Genomic DNA, 15064 nt, shown 5'->3' with positions numbered 1-15064 from the left:
TCTGGCCTGTTTAAGAATATAAATTAGTTACTATATTCTAAAGAAGGAGACTGAAGGCAAAAGGATTCACTCATTGTCATTTTGATTTAAGGAATTCAGGTGAGATGGTTTAGCAAAGGAAGAGATAAATTGTGAACAAACTGTTGGTCCACACAATGATACAGATGAGGAAAATCCAGTCCTGCATTGTGAATCACAATTGTTTTAATTGGCAGCAGCTATGAACATACTGTATACAAGGAATGTCTGTGAGGTTGGTACATTACACTGAAAGCAACAGAAGCATTCAACCTGGAACCATCAGGGCTCCAAATGAGGGTGCCACTATAATAATAGGCAAATAATATAATATAACATAAAATAAATGTATAGGCAAATGTAATATAATATATACAAATGTTAAGTTATATTCATTCAACTCTTCAATGTACATTTAAATAAACACAGTATTATATTTTACAAAAGCCACAGATTATGTGCCTTTATTGTGAGCATAAAAGTACATGCTAACTTGACCAAAGTACCCCAAATAACCTGTACACATGGGATGTGATCATGTGTCACAGACTCACATTATATTACATTTTATTTCATGCAAGTAAATTTGACTACCGAATGTAGTTATTCACTACATCCACCACCAGGGGAAACTACTGGGTATCTTATTTATATGGTACATTATTGTTATTGTACAGTGTTGGTTACGGCTGTATATTATTTTTGAAGCTCTTGAAAGATGTATCCTAATTGTTATTGAGGAATTATAATTTCATCAAGTAATTGTTAAAAAACTAAAACTAAACGGTTATAGAAAACAATGAAAGTAAAATTCGGAAAATAAATGAATTAAAGTCACCCTGTGTTTGATTGTCTTATAAACACGTCACGATTGTAACAGAGCATGCCAGCAATACTGCCTCATCAAAGTTGGTGTTGAGTTCATTGCTTTAGCAGACAGTTTGAGGGTCCAATGTTGTTAAGAAGTTTTGTCCAAAGCTGTTAAATCCACCACCTGAGAACATCTTAATGCCACAGCCAGAGACTCGAGTTCAGCGAACTCAGTCAGTAGACACATAGACGTCCACTGTCCCTACACTGACTGCACTGACTCAAAACTGATTAGAAATGGACTGATTTCACATGACGATAGGAATTTGATGGATGCGTGCAACATCTAACCATTGTGGGCACCTCAATGTTAAATCAGCTATTTATTTTTTCTAAATGTAAAAAATAAAGCCTTTGGAAAATGGTCTGAAGTAATACGTAAAGTACAGTATATAGGATTTGAACATGCATGGTACATCATTAGCAGACCTAAATGTATCCTTCAACTATGCCCCTAATGACTGGCTGATCACAGGTTTTGTAGCAATTTGTTGCAAGTGTATTTTTAGGCCTTAAATGTTCAAGTCTGTTCAGATCATCATATAATTTACATTACTTCACATATTATTTTCCTAATTCTTTATATTTTTACATTTTGCAAAAAAAATGGCAATTTAACATTGAGGTGCCCACAATGGTTAGATGTTGCACGCATCCATCAAATTCCTATCGTCATGTGAAATCAGTCCATTTCTAATCAATTTTGAGTCAGTGCAGTCAGTGTAGGGACAGTGGACGTCTATGTGTCTACTGACTGAGTTCGCTGAACTCGAGTCTCTGGCTGTGGCATTAAGATGTTCTCAGAGGGTTCGATATGTTTCTCAAACAGTGGCCATGGTGGTCCTGTGTGACAGCTCGCAGGTCACGCCAGGTTCTGTCAAGGCCGTCTTGATCCTCAGCAGAGTGGGACCGTTCTAGGTGTGCCTCAATCTCCAGACTCGGTGCGTTGGAGGCACAGCACATCTTTCCCCCAACAGAGTAGATACTATGATGGCAGGCTCAGAGGTGTAGTAGTAGCTACGGCATGGGGGAGTCTGCCAAGGATCCCTCGCTGAACTCCTGGGCTCCACCGGATGTCTCACCGATCCATGAGGTCCGCAGGGTGTCAGCAGGTTCTCTTCAGATGTACTGAAGTACTTTGAGCCTACAGAGATGATTGTGACAGTAAGTACCGTCAGCCTAGGATCATTTTCAGCATTATGTTGAACATCTAATTCAGTAGTTCTAAAAGTGGGGTCCGGGGATAACAAATTTGTTAATATAGCATAAAAATCTGTTCAACCACTAATACATTGGCTATTGATAATATCCAAATCTACAAGGTCGCAATACAACAACGCGTCACAATGTAGATTTCCCATTTCCAAAAGAAATCTGGAAAAGGTGAAACATTTTGAATATCTTTTAAACATTTGAACAGCACAGATGGATGTCCGTGGCCAAATACATATTCATCAAGGATCCTTGACAAGAAAGGTTTGAGAACCACTCTTCTAATTCTATCAAAGACGATTTAGTTCTTGAGTATGGATACTCACTCTTGGACTCGCTTCCCTTACCCAGGAAAGCCTGGCTGAAGTCTTAGTCGTATTCAGGAAGCACATAGCAACCTGTGCGCTTCTTGAATCTGAATGATTTGCAACGGTGAATCCAAGTTGCAAATCTTTGAAGTTTCTTATTTGCTCTCTGTCGTAGGGTGTTCTCCTCTCTGTCTTGAGGAGGCAGTGGATCGCTGGTCTCACCGCCAAACATGACTGGAACGTTCTCCAAGAGGCACTGTGGTAACACACCTAAGAGCACAAAGGAGGTTATTGATTAGTTGATCAGCACATATTATCAAACTAAGTACTAACTGTTAGTAATCAAATGTGTTAGGGATGTATCATGTAAAAAATTCAAATATGCACTATAACTTTACTTTACCAAATGCTTCTCTTTCTATAGAATGAAAATGTGTTTTTGTGGGTAAACATATTCGTTCCAGTCCAGTACAGAGCCCCTGCCTGATGACTAAAAGTCTAATCTCTCCCCCTGGTGGAGGCAATTAGTTTATTCTAAACAAATAACAGGTGATGTTTTGACCTGAGATCAGATTCTAAATCCTGACAGTTTTCAAAAATAGCAGACCTACAAGCTCGTAGTGCGCCACTCGGTGGCGCGCTATGAGCTTGTAGATCTGCTATTTTTCAATAGCTAAAGCACAACATAATGCTAACACCAAAAGGGGTTCCCACCCAGAATGGGTTAAGTGGTTAACTGTCATAAATTAGAAATGAACTGTGTCTTACCGAAGTCCTGAGCATTCTCTATGAAGCACTGAATGACTGCTCTCTGCAGCTTGAGGTTGGTTTCCAAGTTCTCAGTTCCCGCTCCAGATGGAAGGAGGTTAGGGGTCAAGACCACCGACAGGTTATTGCTGTCCATCTTGTTCTCTGCACTCCTAGGGTAGAAACAAACAGCAATCACAATCACAGTACAATTACAATCGGAATCCTTGTATTTGGCGGTGCATTGATCACATAGTAGAAAACACATGAGCATAAATCTGGAAGTTGGTTGAAAAAGCTGGTGAACACACTTACCTCTTGGACACACGGTGGAGGAAGTCAAAAAGGTAGCGCAGCACGCTGATGTTTCTGTCAGGCAGTTTGCAAGACAGCAGCAGTGTGGCGGCGGTTCTGTCCGCCTCACTGGTCAGCTCCTGGGCCTTCAGAAAGGCATCGTGCAGCCTGGTGGGCAAGATGGGTTCGGGCAGCTCTCTGAAGAACTGCTTCACCAGGCCGGCCACAATATGGGGATTTGCTGTGGACAGACACTCTTCCTTGCCCGCATCCAGCTGGACCTGAAGAAACAATGCAAAAGTTGTGTTTAGACTTCATTTATACTTCAGGCGCTGTCAGTATGGGCTCTCACAATCATGACATCTTATTGTTGGTTAATTGTCATAATTATATAAATAATTGTGATTAATGATTTAATTGTGTTTTTAGCATTAAACAATGGTACCCTACATATGAATACAAATTAATTTCTGTTTGCCTATTAGGCTTAAGCAATGACAGCAAAGTCAACTAGAGCCATTACTCACCCTGAGTGCTTTTTGTCTAGTAATGGAACCTGTTATTCTGAACAGGCCCTCAATGCCAGTGTGCTCCAGCAGCATGGTGCATGCATCCACCAGAAACCTGAGAAAGCAGACACATGAAATGAAATTAGCAAAACAATTAAAAATAAACACCATTTGAACAGTAATATTTAACTGACATTTTGCTGGTTTTCCACTTGGACACTCACCGTGGCACATCCCCGTGGTCAGTATGATGACACTGTAGGCTCTTCAGCGGTGCTCCGAAAACCTTCACCTGAGGGAGGAAAAGTATAGTAAAGCAACATTTAAGATTTCACAAAACAAATGGACAATCTTGTGGTAATTTTTCATCAATTAGCGAGTAAAATTACATGGCTAACAAATTAACCCTGGCTGCTAAAAACCCCAAAGATTTGCAAAAGATTAGATCCAATGCGGTGATCCAAGGATGAATTGAATGAATGGATTCATTCATTCAATTCAATATGAATTGCACTGTGCACATATGATATGTGCACAGTGCATTACCATGGTAATGCACTGTGCACATATCATATGGCAGATGATAAATTCAGAGACCCAGGTCTGACACAATTCATCTAAGTTCCCAGAACTTTTCGCCAACTCCCGCATTACTAAAGGGATGGTTGAGGAACAAAATTAAATACTGTGTACAAAGAAGCTATAGGCCTACGCACACCAAAGTCCTTGTGGCGGTGCCGGCACACAGAAAACTGTAGAGGAGATTTTGAAAAAAACAAGAAGGTGGCCGCACACACCAATAGCCAGAGTGCCAATATTTAGGGAATCATCCCTGATGAAGGCTCGAAACGTTGACAACGTTTCAACGGTTAAACGTGAAGGCTTAAATGAAATACTGTGTACAAAGAAACGTTGTACCGTCGTTTCGATGGTTAAGCCTTCATCAGGGATGATTAACCGTCGAAACGTTGACAACGTTTCGACGGTTAAACTTCATCAGGGATGATTTCCTGATGAAGGCTTAAATGAAATACTGTGTATAAAGAAACGTTGTACCGTCGTTTCGATGGTTAAGCCTTCATCAGGATGATTAACCGTCGAAACGTTGGATTCATTTCCGTCTTACTGTCCTAATAAATATTGGCATTCTGGCTATTGGTGTGTGGAATACCGGTGTGTGCGGCCACCTTCTTGTTTTTTCAAGATCTCCTCTACGAGGAACAAAATGAAACATTCCAAATAATGCGTTCTAGGTTTGTACACTCACCTTGCTCCAAGTCCATGTTGACATCTTCCTTCCCTTTGTTTTGCGGCAATCAGGCGTTATAATACCATAAGTATTGAGCTGATGCTCAGCTACAACACCACGGTCCAAAATACTCATACACATAACTGTAAGTATAGTATACAGGTCCTATATAATAGTTATTATTATTAATGTGTTAACAAATAAGCTGTTTTGTAACTGTGATCAAATAAACTTCTCTGCTCCTCTGCTCTGCGTCTGCTCCAAAGAGTTGTCCAGTTGATGTGAGAGGTTTTGCTAAAAATCAGTTAGTTAGTGCACACGGTGTACTGTACACGTGCACATCAACAAACACGTTGTCATACGCCGGCTCACGACAATGGGCGGGGCCGTTTACTGCTGATTTGACTGAATGGCCAATCACAGAGGGCCGTGCTGTCGCGAAATCAGCCAACCAGATAACAGGTGTATCAGATGACGTCGGATTATTTTTTCAAAATGCTCATCTCTTCATTCGCTTTCACTCACACACTGCCAAGTTTTTGCCAACAACTGTCAACTGGACGTTTATTGAGAGGACCCAACACAAGCGGACAGTTACTTCAAGTTCTACCAAACGAACGTTATGAAGAAGATGGAGACGGTATGTAGACGTGTTTATTAATACAATAGTATGCACTGTCAACGGTCAACGATCGTAATAATGTTATTTAGTGACGGAATTGTTTACAGGCAGGTTTGTTTGACGTGCCAAAAACGCTATAGTTAATTTGAAACGTTAGCAGTAAATAGCCTTGTTTGTTTGCTCTGCTCTGCTCTAAATGTCGTTGACGCGTGGTGTTATTATGGATCCCACCGAGCCCCGTTTCGTTCCTTCGCAGATAAGTAAGCCAGCTGGGACCGAGGCTACGTTTCGGATGGAACGTCGCGGTGGGTGAGGTTCCGGGGCTAATGCTACACGAAACGGCAACGGTCTATCCCTAGAGCGGTTCGGAGTGGTTCGGATTCATAATCACGCTCATTCGTTGACAAGGTTTGATATTTACTCTTCGCTTTCACTCGTTGTGGACAAATATGAGTCATATTTGTCGACATATTTGTTGACGGTCATATTATATGACCGTCTGCAAATTGTAAGAAGTTCAATTTTATACCTATAGCCAGGCCTACTGGCTACTGCCTCTTTCAAACGGTTGTTGTCAGATAGTGTTCAGCATAACTCTGATATTGTGCAAATTTAGCCAACTGCACTGGTTCAAATATTATGCACCTGAGGCTAAATGTAAACGGTTACAGTTAATCCATATGGCTGTTTCACTGTTTAAATCAGTGGTTCTTATGGTTCCAAAACTTTTTAATGCCAACTACCCCAGGTTTGGGTTTGGTTATGATCTGAACATATATTGTGCCAAGGAAGTACCCCCATACAAGATTTGTGTTGTTGAACTTGAAATGTATAATATTCCAAATTGTTCAAAATGTTTCAATAGTTTTTAGAAAATAGCAGATCTACATGCATGCTCACAATGTGTGAGCTTTTACATCGGTTAACAACATTGTGATGTCAGAACAGGCCAGCTCCATATATGGAGATCTAGGGGTGATCAGGTGTGATCAATTGGCTAATTTGGGCCCTGTCCATTCATAGCCTGGGCACTGTGGGCAGTGGCCCTATCCAGAGACCGGACATAGACTTTTGTGCTGGTTCTGAACAACGGTGTATGTATCCCACCGACTCAAGGCCCGGGCGTGCACGTGTCAAATTTTTGACACCAAACAGGTGTCAAAAGTCGGTGGGGCGAACATTTCTTGAGTTACGTGGATTACAAACGTTCATACACACTTACAGAGACATTTATAGATGAACAGTTGATGTAAACTGTTACAATTGAACGCTGAGGATTTTTTATGTAAATAACTAACTGTATAATTGTTCATCCATCCTCAACTGCCTATCTGGAGTCGGATTGAGGGGTCAACAGTTCCAGCAGAGCGTTCCAGACTTCCCATTCCTGGACAACACTTCCCACTTCATCCTGGGAGTTCCCAAGGCATTCCAAGGCCTCTGGTCACCCTAGGGAGACTAGCCTGGCTAATAAGCCAGACCGAATCAGCCGTCGGCAAAAAGAAATTGCCTGCCGGCGAGTTGTGCGATATTAGTCTGGCTTATTAGCCAGGCTATAGGGAGACGACCAGAGGCATTTGTACTACCTTTTACACGTGAAGGAGCAGTGGCTCCTGGATATGTTTCATTTCTGAAATTCATTTTCAAATCAATTGTTAAAAAAAATGAAATGCCGTTCTAGTTCCTGCAGTTCAATGAATGAAGGAAATTTGCTTAATTTACTAATCTCTACATTTTCTCCCACAGGATTCTACAGATGACAACTTCACCTTGACTTCTACCTTGATCCAGGACCCCAACAACCGCAGGGTGGGGGTGGTTCTGAAGAGGGTTAGGACTGAGCTCTTTCGAGTAAGTACATCCTTCCTTACTACCAGTGGTGGAAACTAAAGTAACTAAGTTGATTTATTTATTTAAGTACAATTTTTATGTTTACTTTCCTTGAATATGTCAATTCAATACTTTATAGTTTATACTATACACTCCACTACATCTCTCAGGCAACTCCACTACAATTTTTTGAAAACTTCAAACTTACTACTCTGTAGATTATTATTCAAAACATGCATTAACCACTTATAAGCCCTATTGTTTTACTGTGTCTATTAGAAAATAACCGATGCGATGCATTGTGAGCTTGTAGATCGGCTATTTTTTAAAGATTATTTGATAAAGAAAGCTTCCATGAGTTTGTCTGTAGGAAGAAACGTTACAAAAAACACTATTATTAATACGAATTACTTCACTACTAACTACTTCAATTTCATGAATTTAGATTTATTGAAGGAAATTTGCTGAAGTTACAATTGTCTACATTTCCTCACACAGGACCTGGACCTAGACAACTGGACCTGGAAATGCATCGATGACCCCAAGAATTCCAGGGTGATACTGAAAGGGGTGCTAGTGAAGGCTTCACAGGGAGAAGCACCCAAAGAGCCACAGGTGAGTTGGTTTCCGTGTTTGACTGACGATTCTGACACGGAAACTGACTCCCCTGTGTGTCCTCCACCAAGGCAGGTCACCCCCAGGAAGAGGGTCACCGTGGCCAAAAAGAAGCGAGGAACTGGATCTGCTCAGTTCAAGTATGTATAGATACATCTTGGTCACTGGTTTTAATGGTTTTGTTACTTTAATTGATTCGTTTTGCTTGACCACAAATGTTTAGATAGTATGTTGTTTAGACATGCTAGGTTCATTGTTTACCTTGAATCTTAGTTTCTTTGAGGCACCACATTGTTCTCCCTGTGCTCTATTTATGTGACTTTGTTTATTGTCTGAGTTAATGCTTACTCTCCTTATTCCCATCTCACACTTTTTGCAGGACCATGCAAGCCTTCCTCCAGAAGAAACTACAATCTCAGAGCAAGGGAAACAAGAGGAAACCACCACCCAAGGACTCAAATGAAGACCAGGAGGAAAACCACGGTGAAATGCCAGTGCCACCACCAGCCAAACGCCTAAGAGTGAGTACAACTTTACTACATAGTATACAAGGAGTTAGGGGTCTATACTTGGCCGCTCCTAATTTCCCTCTGCACTAAATCTCTTTGCTAAAAAGAACAGATCTACAAGTTCACAACACAGCATGTTGTGAGCATGTAGAACTGCTATTTTCTGCCCCAAACACTAGGGCTCATGTCAGTGGTTAAACTGCAAGCAGAGACATGAAACAGTGGAACAGTTGAATTGAAGTGATTAACCAATAACCAGTGATTTGTTATGCATGTACATTTGCCACCACTAACATCCACTAACATTACAAATCACTACCTTTTCTCACACAGGAGGTCGAAGCTGACAGCCCCCCCAGGAGGATGAGCACCATCCTCATCGATGCCCCCAGGGTGGTCCATAGGAAGGTGAGTTGGTTACCGGTTCTGAGTGAAGATAATGACATGGCAACATGGTCTCATATAAAACATACAATTGATACTTAATCCATTATAATTATGTATTATATCTGCAAGGATACAACTCAAATGTTGAGTTTTAGTTATAAAATTAATGTTGAGATCATTTTGTGACTTACATTGTTGTAATACGTAATATGCATTATGTTACTAATTAGTAACTACATGGCAAGATGTAACTTACTATGTACATTTGGTTATAATTAGCAAGATATGTATGTTGATTTTCACTAACATGTGTTTCTTCTCCATGTGCAGAGACAATCTTCTGCCTCCATCAGCACCAAGATACCTGGACCAAGGCAAGGATGAAGGTTGACTGCCAACGTGTGCCAAGTAAGTAAATACCAGTACATCTTTACTAATAGAGAATTTAGCCACTTAATAAATACATCATAATACATTGTTTAGTTTAGTTTAGTTAGACCATCCATCCATCTACAGTATGAAGAAGTTCTTTACTATTAAGAGGATCTGATGCTTGATCATCCAAGAGTTGAGCTAAACTAGGCTACGCTCCCATTCAACAAACCATTTATACTTAGACGACCAAGGTGCCCCAGGCCTCCATACTAGGTCCTCCTTTTTCGCCCTACACTACATTTCTTTACCAAAAAAGCCAATCTACAAGCTCACAGCGCCTTGCATCGAGACAAGGGATGTTCCGATGAGACATTTTGGCCGATATCGATATCCAATATAATTAATTGCTGTTATGGCCGATTACCGATGTCGATATGATCTCATTCTGTATTCAAAAATTATAACAATATTGTCCATTCTGAAAAATGCATGTAACAGGGTATCTGCACTGCAGGCTTAGGGAAGTCAGATTTAACTTAAATACCTTTATATTAAATATTGTGAGCTTGTAGATCTGTTCAAGCTGTTACTTTGGGCTTGTTTATCTGTAAAGACAGGCCGATTAATCAGACCGATTAATTAATCGTGGCTGATTGATTAATCGAACCGATGCAGATTAATCTAAAAACAACTAAAATCGGCCGATACCGATGTGTTTACCGATTAATCTCTCATCACTAATCGAGACTCATTGTGAGCTTGTAGATCTGCTATTTGTGCTGAATGTTCATCCCAGAAAGAATAGGGGCATTAGGGTTCATGTGGTTAAACTGCAAGACATAAAAAAAAAGTCTATAAGAAACAATTATAAACAACAACAACAATGCAGGAGCAATTTCCTGCAATTAAATGTATCAAGTAAATGACCTAAAGTTTCACTTCTTTTTCTCACACAGGTCCCTGATCCATCCCAGCAGGACGACACACTCCTCCCACCTCAATCTATCCCACCCATCACTCCCCCCCCCCCCATCTCTCTCTCTCTCTCTCTCTCTCTCTCTCTCTCTCTCTCTCTGTGTATACATAGTTATTCTTGTAAATAGTTGTTACTTTGAAATGATAGTATGCTACACTGAGTATTATTTCTCTTTTGTTTAATAATCTGTAACAGTTGTAAATAATAGTGCTTATTTTTCTTACATTAAAGGTTTAATTTTTTGTTATTTTGTATTTGTATTTTAAAGAGATTGTTGAGAAGTATGTTTCATATTGTGTTATACATCAAACGTGCTTCATCCTATATGTTATATTTAAGTTTGATTTTATAATAATAAATAATATATTTTATTTGATATATCAAGCTTCATGTCTATATTTTCTTCTTTTAGTTTAAATATAACTAAGCTATGAAAAACACAGGCTTGAGGTTTGTACAAAACAACTGTAACCGTATTCCCATGATAGTGAAATAGTAGACTAGTGGATTAGAGTCTAATCCACTTCATTTGAAATTTCATTTGTAACATTCCATATAGTCTAATCATTAGACTATATAGATGTTACAAATACAATTTCAAATGAAACTTTGAAGCTGAACTGTGAAGTTCAGGATTGATGTCAGTGTCAGCTACAACAGTGTACTGTACACTACGTCTTTGACACCTGAAGTAAATATTGAAGGAAAAAGCATTCACTCATTGTCATTTTGATTTAAGGAATTCAGGTGAGATGGTTTAGCAAAGGAAGAGATAGATTGTGAACAAATTGTTGGTCCACACAATGATACAGATGAGGAAAATCCAGTCCTGCATTGTGAATCACAATTGTTTTAATTGGCAGCAGCTATGAACATACTGTATACAAGGAATGTCTGTGTGAGGTTGGTACATTACACTGAAAGCAACAGAAGCATTCAACCTGGGACTAGCCTCGATACCCAGGCTTTCATTTCAACCTAGGGTAATCAGGGCTCCAAATCAAATGAGGGTGCCACTATAATAGGCAAATATAATATAACGTAATAATGTAAATGTATAGGCAAATGTAATATAATAGATAGAAATGTTAAGTTATATTCATTCAACTCTTCAATGTGCATTTAAATACACACATTATATTTTACAAAAGCCAGATTATGTGCCTTTATTGTGAGCATAAAAGTACATGCTAACTTGACCAAAGAACCTGTACACATGGGATGTGTGACGTGTCACAGACTCACATTATATTACATTTTATTTCATGCAAGTAAATTTGACTACCGAATGTAGTTATTCACTACATCCACCACCAGGGGACACTACTGGGTATCTTATTTATATGGTACATTATTCTATCACAATCATCAAGTGAAAGTGAATGCTAATGGTAAACTTGGACAAGAATACAGGATTATTATTAAATTGTGACTGGCCTCAAAACTGACATTGCATACAGACAACATTAGAAAGACTAGCTGGTAATGTACTATTTTTCTTTTCAGTGAGTCTGGCTCTGATTGATAGATGAAAAATAACATAACTGCTTACTTAAAATGACTAAACGGTTGCTGAGACCACAGACCTGTCAAAACATTCCCCTTTAGCAGGGCTAATCTTGATTCAGTGGAAATCTGTAATGCACTTTAAACAGTTCCATTCCAATGTCTTCATTTTTATCCCCTGCTTTCAAAATGACCAAAGACAGACATTTGACTTTGAGCTTAGTCTAGAAATATTTATGATCAGCTCTCAGTTTCCCAAAAGCTTTCTCACAGAAAAGGATTGAACTCAACTTCCAGAGTTTAACCCTGACAAACTGACAAACACTGTGCCTCTGTGTGTCATACTTTGCATCTAAACTAACCCAATAAGCCCTGGGAAACGCGCTAACCACGTGACTGTCAGTTTGCTAAATTATAATGATAAACCCTAAATTGTGTAAATAAGAATTGTAATTTTTGTGGACCTTTGCTCTCACACTTGCTTCCAATGTCCAAAGAAAGTTTGCTCAAGGCTCATTTTACTGACATGGAAGGATGAAAATATAGTTTATTCTTATTTTGAAAGAAATTTATACAGTATTGGTTACTGCTGTAGTAATTCATTAAGTAAGTAATTGTTAAAAAACTAAAACAAAACGGTTATAGAAAACAATGGAAGTAAAATTAGGAAAATAAATGAAATAAAGTCACCCTGTGTTTGAATGTCTTATGAACACATCACGATTGTAACAGCATGCCAGCAATACTGCCTCATCAAAGTTGGTGTTGAGTTTATATATTGTCAATTATTACTTGCATGAGATGGTGGTGGAGTTCATTGCTTTAGCAGCAGACAGTTTGAGGGTCCAATGTTGTTAAGAGGTTTTGTCCATAGCTTTTTTTACTACATTCCATTGGTTCAATATTTTCGAACAACACACAGACATAAAGGGTGTTAAAACAAAAATGTACAGGTGTTATCCGCGTTTGAAGCCACATATTCCAACCAGGGTAAAAACAAGATCCACTGTAAACAGAATAAGGTTAATATAAGTGAATATTGCAACCACCAACCGAAAGTGATAGATACAGTACAAGTTGTCTCTTGGAGTGTCCACCCAGTTATAGCCTCGTCGACACTCATATCGAGGATGGCCCCTGAAGGTATAAATAGACAACACAATAGCTGCAAAAACATATAGAACTACACAGACGATCAGAAATATGAACACAGCACGGTCCAGGTTAAAGGGTAAGCACTTCTTCAGCTTCTTCAGGAGGTTAACAACAATGATCAGCAGGATGAAGGGGAAAGGAAGAATGTATGCAATAACGCACATGATTAGCCATCCGTTATCGAAATATGCAGTGAGTGGTAGTGACATGAAAATTATGCAGCTTACAAAGGCTTCCAAAACCTTCCAGAATCCAGGCAAAACAGCCAGATAGTTCCCCTTTTTCTTTTTGCAGATTCTATCCCACAGCACCTCGACAAGATAGGCCACACCACACAGGAAAGCGAATAGGGTCACCACCCAGGCTTTGATGCACGTGGCGCAAGGGTAGAAGTTGGCGTACATGATGGCGACGGACAAGGTCATGAGGGTGGAGCTCATAGCCACGCCAGTGGCGAAGTCTGGCCAGTCCATGCAAAACATATTGAGAGGGATGTCGAGTTTGACCAGTTCAATGATGGTGATGATGAGGGTCACGAAGGGACAGAAGATCCAGGTGAACTTGGAGTAGATCCAGTAGCTGTAGGTGGAGACCCAGTAGCTGCTGATTGAACCTGTGTAGGCACTCACGGAGAACGCAATAGTACCGAAGACGATCTCAAGAATGTGCAGGATCCCTCGGGGAGATATCAGAGTGGATGGAGTACACTCTGCCTCAGACAGAGTCTGCTTAATAGTGTCCATCTTCTTTGAAGGTGAGAGAGTGTGTGCTCCTTGCCGTTGTTATGTAGCTTCCCCAGGTGGCTTCTGAATTTATATGCTCTCTTACTGCCCTTTATGCTTTGCATGATATTCAGACATTGAACGGACATTATCTAAGAGGTTAGAGGCACTGGCCATGAGCGTATTATCTTGTCAGGGAGCATAGCCCGGCCTACTGTATCTCTCATCTGTAAATGTAAATTTGTAAATGTAAATGTTCTAGCATTTCTATAGCGCCTTTATTGAAAGTTCTTTGCAATGAGCTTATACATTCACACATTCACAATCACATTCACATTCACACACTGATGGTGAAGGCAACCATTTAAGCTACTAATGCATCAACCTGATAATCTGGATCATTTGGGGGTGTCATGCTCAAGGACACTTCGACACAAAGGCATGACATGACGCTAGTATGTCGCAGGGACTTACCCCCAATCCAACCCTTGATGCTGGGTCCCATTTATACAGTCTTTGGTATGACCTGGCCGGGGATCGAACCCCGACTTCCCAGACTCAGGGCGGACACTCTACAAGGCCACTGAGCTGGTGACAAGACATAGATCCCATATATTGCAAAATAGCCTAAAGATAAATTGTTGAGAACATAATTTGTATGACTATGTTGAGTGCCTTGAATATAGTTACAAATATTTGTGAAAATACATTTTAAAATCCAAACCATAATTCTTTAATAATATTTCTGGGCCTGTTTACCTGTCTATCGGGTCATACCAAAGACTTTAAAAATGAGACCCAATGCCTCACTGCTTGGCACTGAGTCAGCATCAAGGGTTGGATTGGTAAGTCCCTGCGACATACTAGCGTCATGTCCAGGGGGCGTACTTGTGCATCAAAGCTGCCTCACGCTACAGAAACAGGAGATAGGCTCCTGCCCAATGGGCCTCATGGCTCGGGCCTCATTGCTCGACAAGGCTTACTTATTGTCTATTGTGAAACATGGCTATGAAGTATATCTTTTTTTAAATACAGTATACAGCTAAAGCCCAAATGTATTTATGTTACATCTCATGCATACTTGTAATGCCTTATAGCTGCAACACACTTTGATGAAATGTCAGCAAATGTAAAAATTTAAATCATCTTTTCTCGAGCAA

At 39.9% G+C, this 15064-nt stretch overlaps 2 protein-coding genes across 2 annotated transcripts; both read right to left on the bottom strand.

Moving 5' to 3' along the window:
* Positions 1-1992: 1992 nt before the first annotated feature.
* On the bottom strand, positions 1993-9541 carry LOC308336772 (rho GTPase-activating protein 11A-like). Its single transcript, XM_080794318.1, has 8 exons — positions 9478-9541; positions 9103-9209; positions 4183-4250; positions 3977-4073; positions 3471-3730; positions 3177-3328; positions 2427-2678; positions 1993-2032 (listed from the first exon to the last, which is right to left on the bottom strand). Exons 4-7 carry the CDS (start codon positions 4049-4051, stop codon positions 2470-2472), a joined length of 696 nt encoding a protein of 231 aa, XP_080650444.1. The 5' UTR covers positions 4052-4073; positions 4183-4250; positions 9103-9209; positions 9478-9541; the 3' UTR covers positions 1993-2032; positions 2427-2469.
* Positions 9542-12983: 3442 nt separating this feature from the next.
* LOC308320647 (myeloid-associated differentiation marker-like protein 2) lies at positions 12984-13925 on the bottom strand (the record flags this gene model as incomplete). Its single annotated transcript, XM_080771226.1, has 1 exon — positions 12984-13925. One exon carries the CDS (start codon positions 13923-13925, stop codon positions 12984-12986), a length of 942 nt encoding a protein of 313 aa, XP_080627352.1.
* Between the last annotated feature and the right edge of the window lie 1139 nt (positions 13926-15064).

The sequence above is a fragment of the Protomyctophum bolini genome (assembly GCF_963924005.1).
Source record: "Protomyctophum bolini genome assembly, chromosome: 1".
Classification (NCBI taxonomy): domain Eukaryota; kingdom Metazoa; phylum Chordata; class Actinopteri; order Myctophiformes; family Myctophidae; genus Protomyctophum; species Protomyctophum bolini.
The sequence above is the reverse complement of the archived record's forward strand: the minus strand, read 5'-3'. Positions and strand labels throughout refer to the sequence as shown.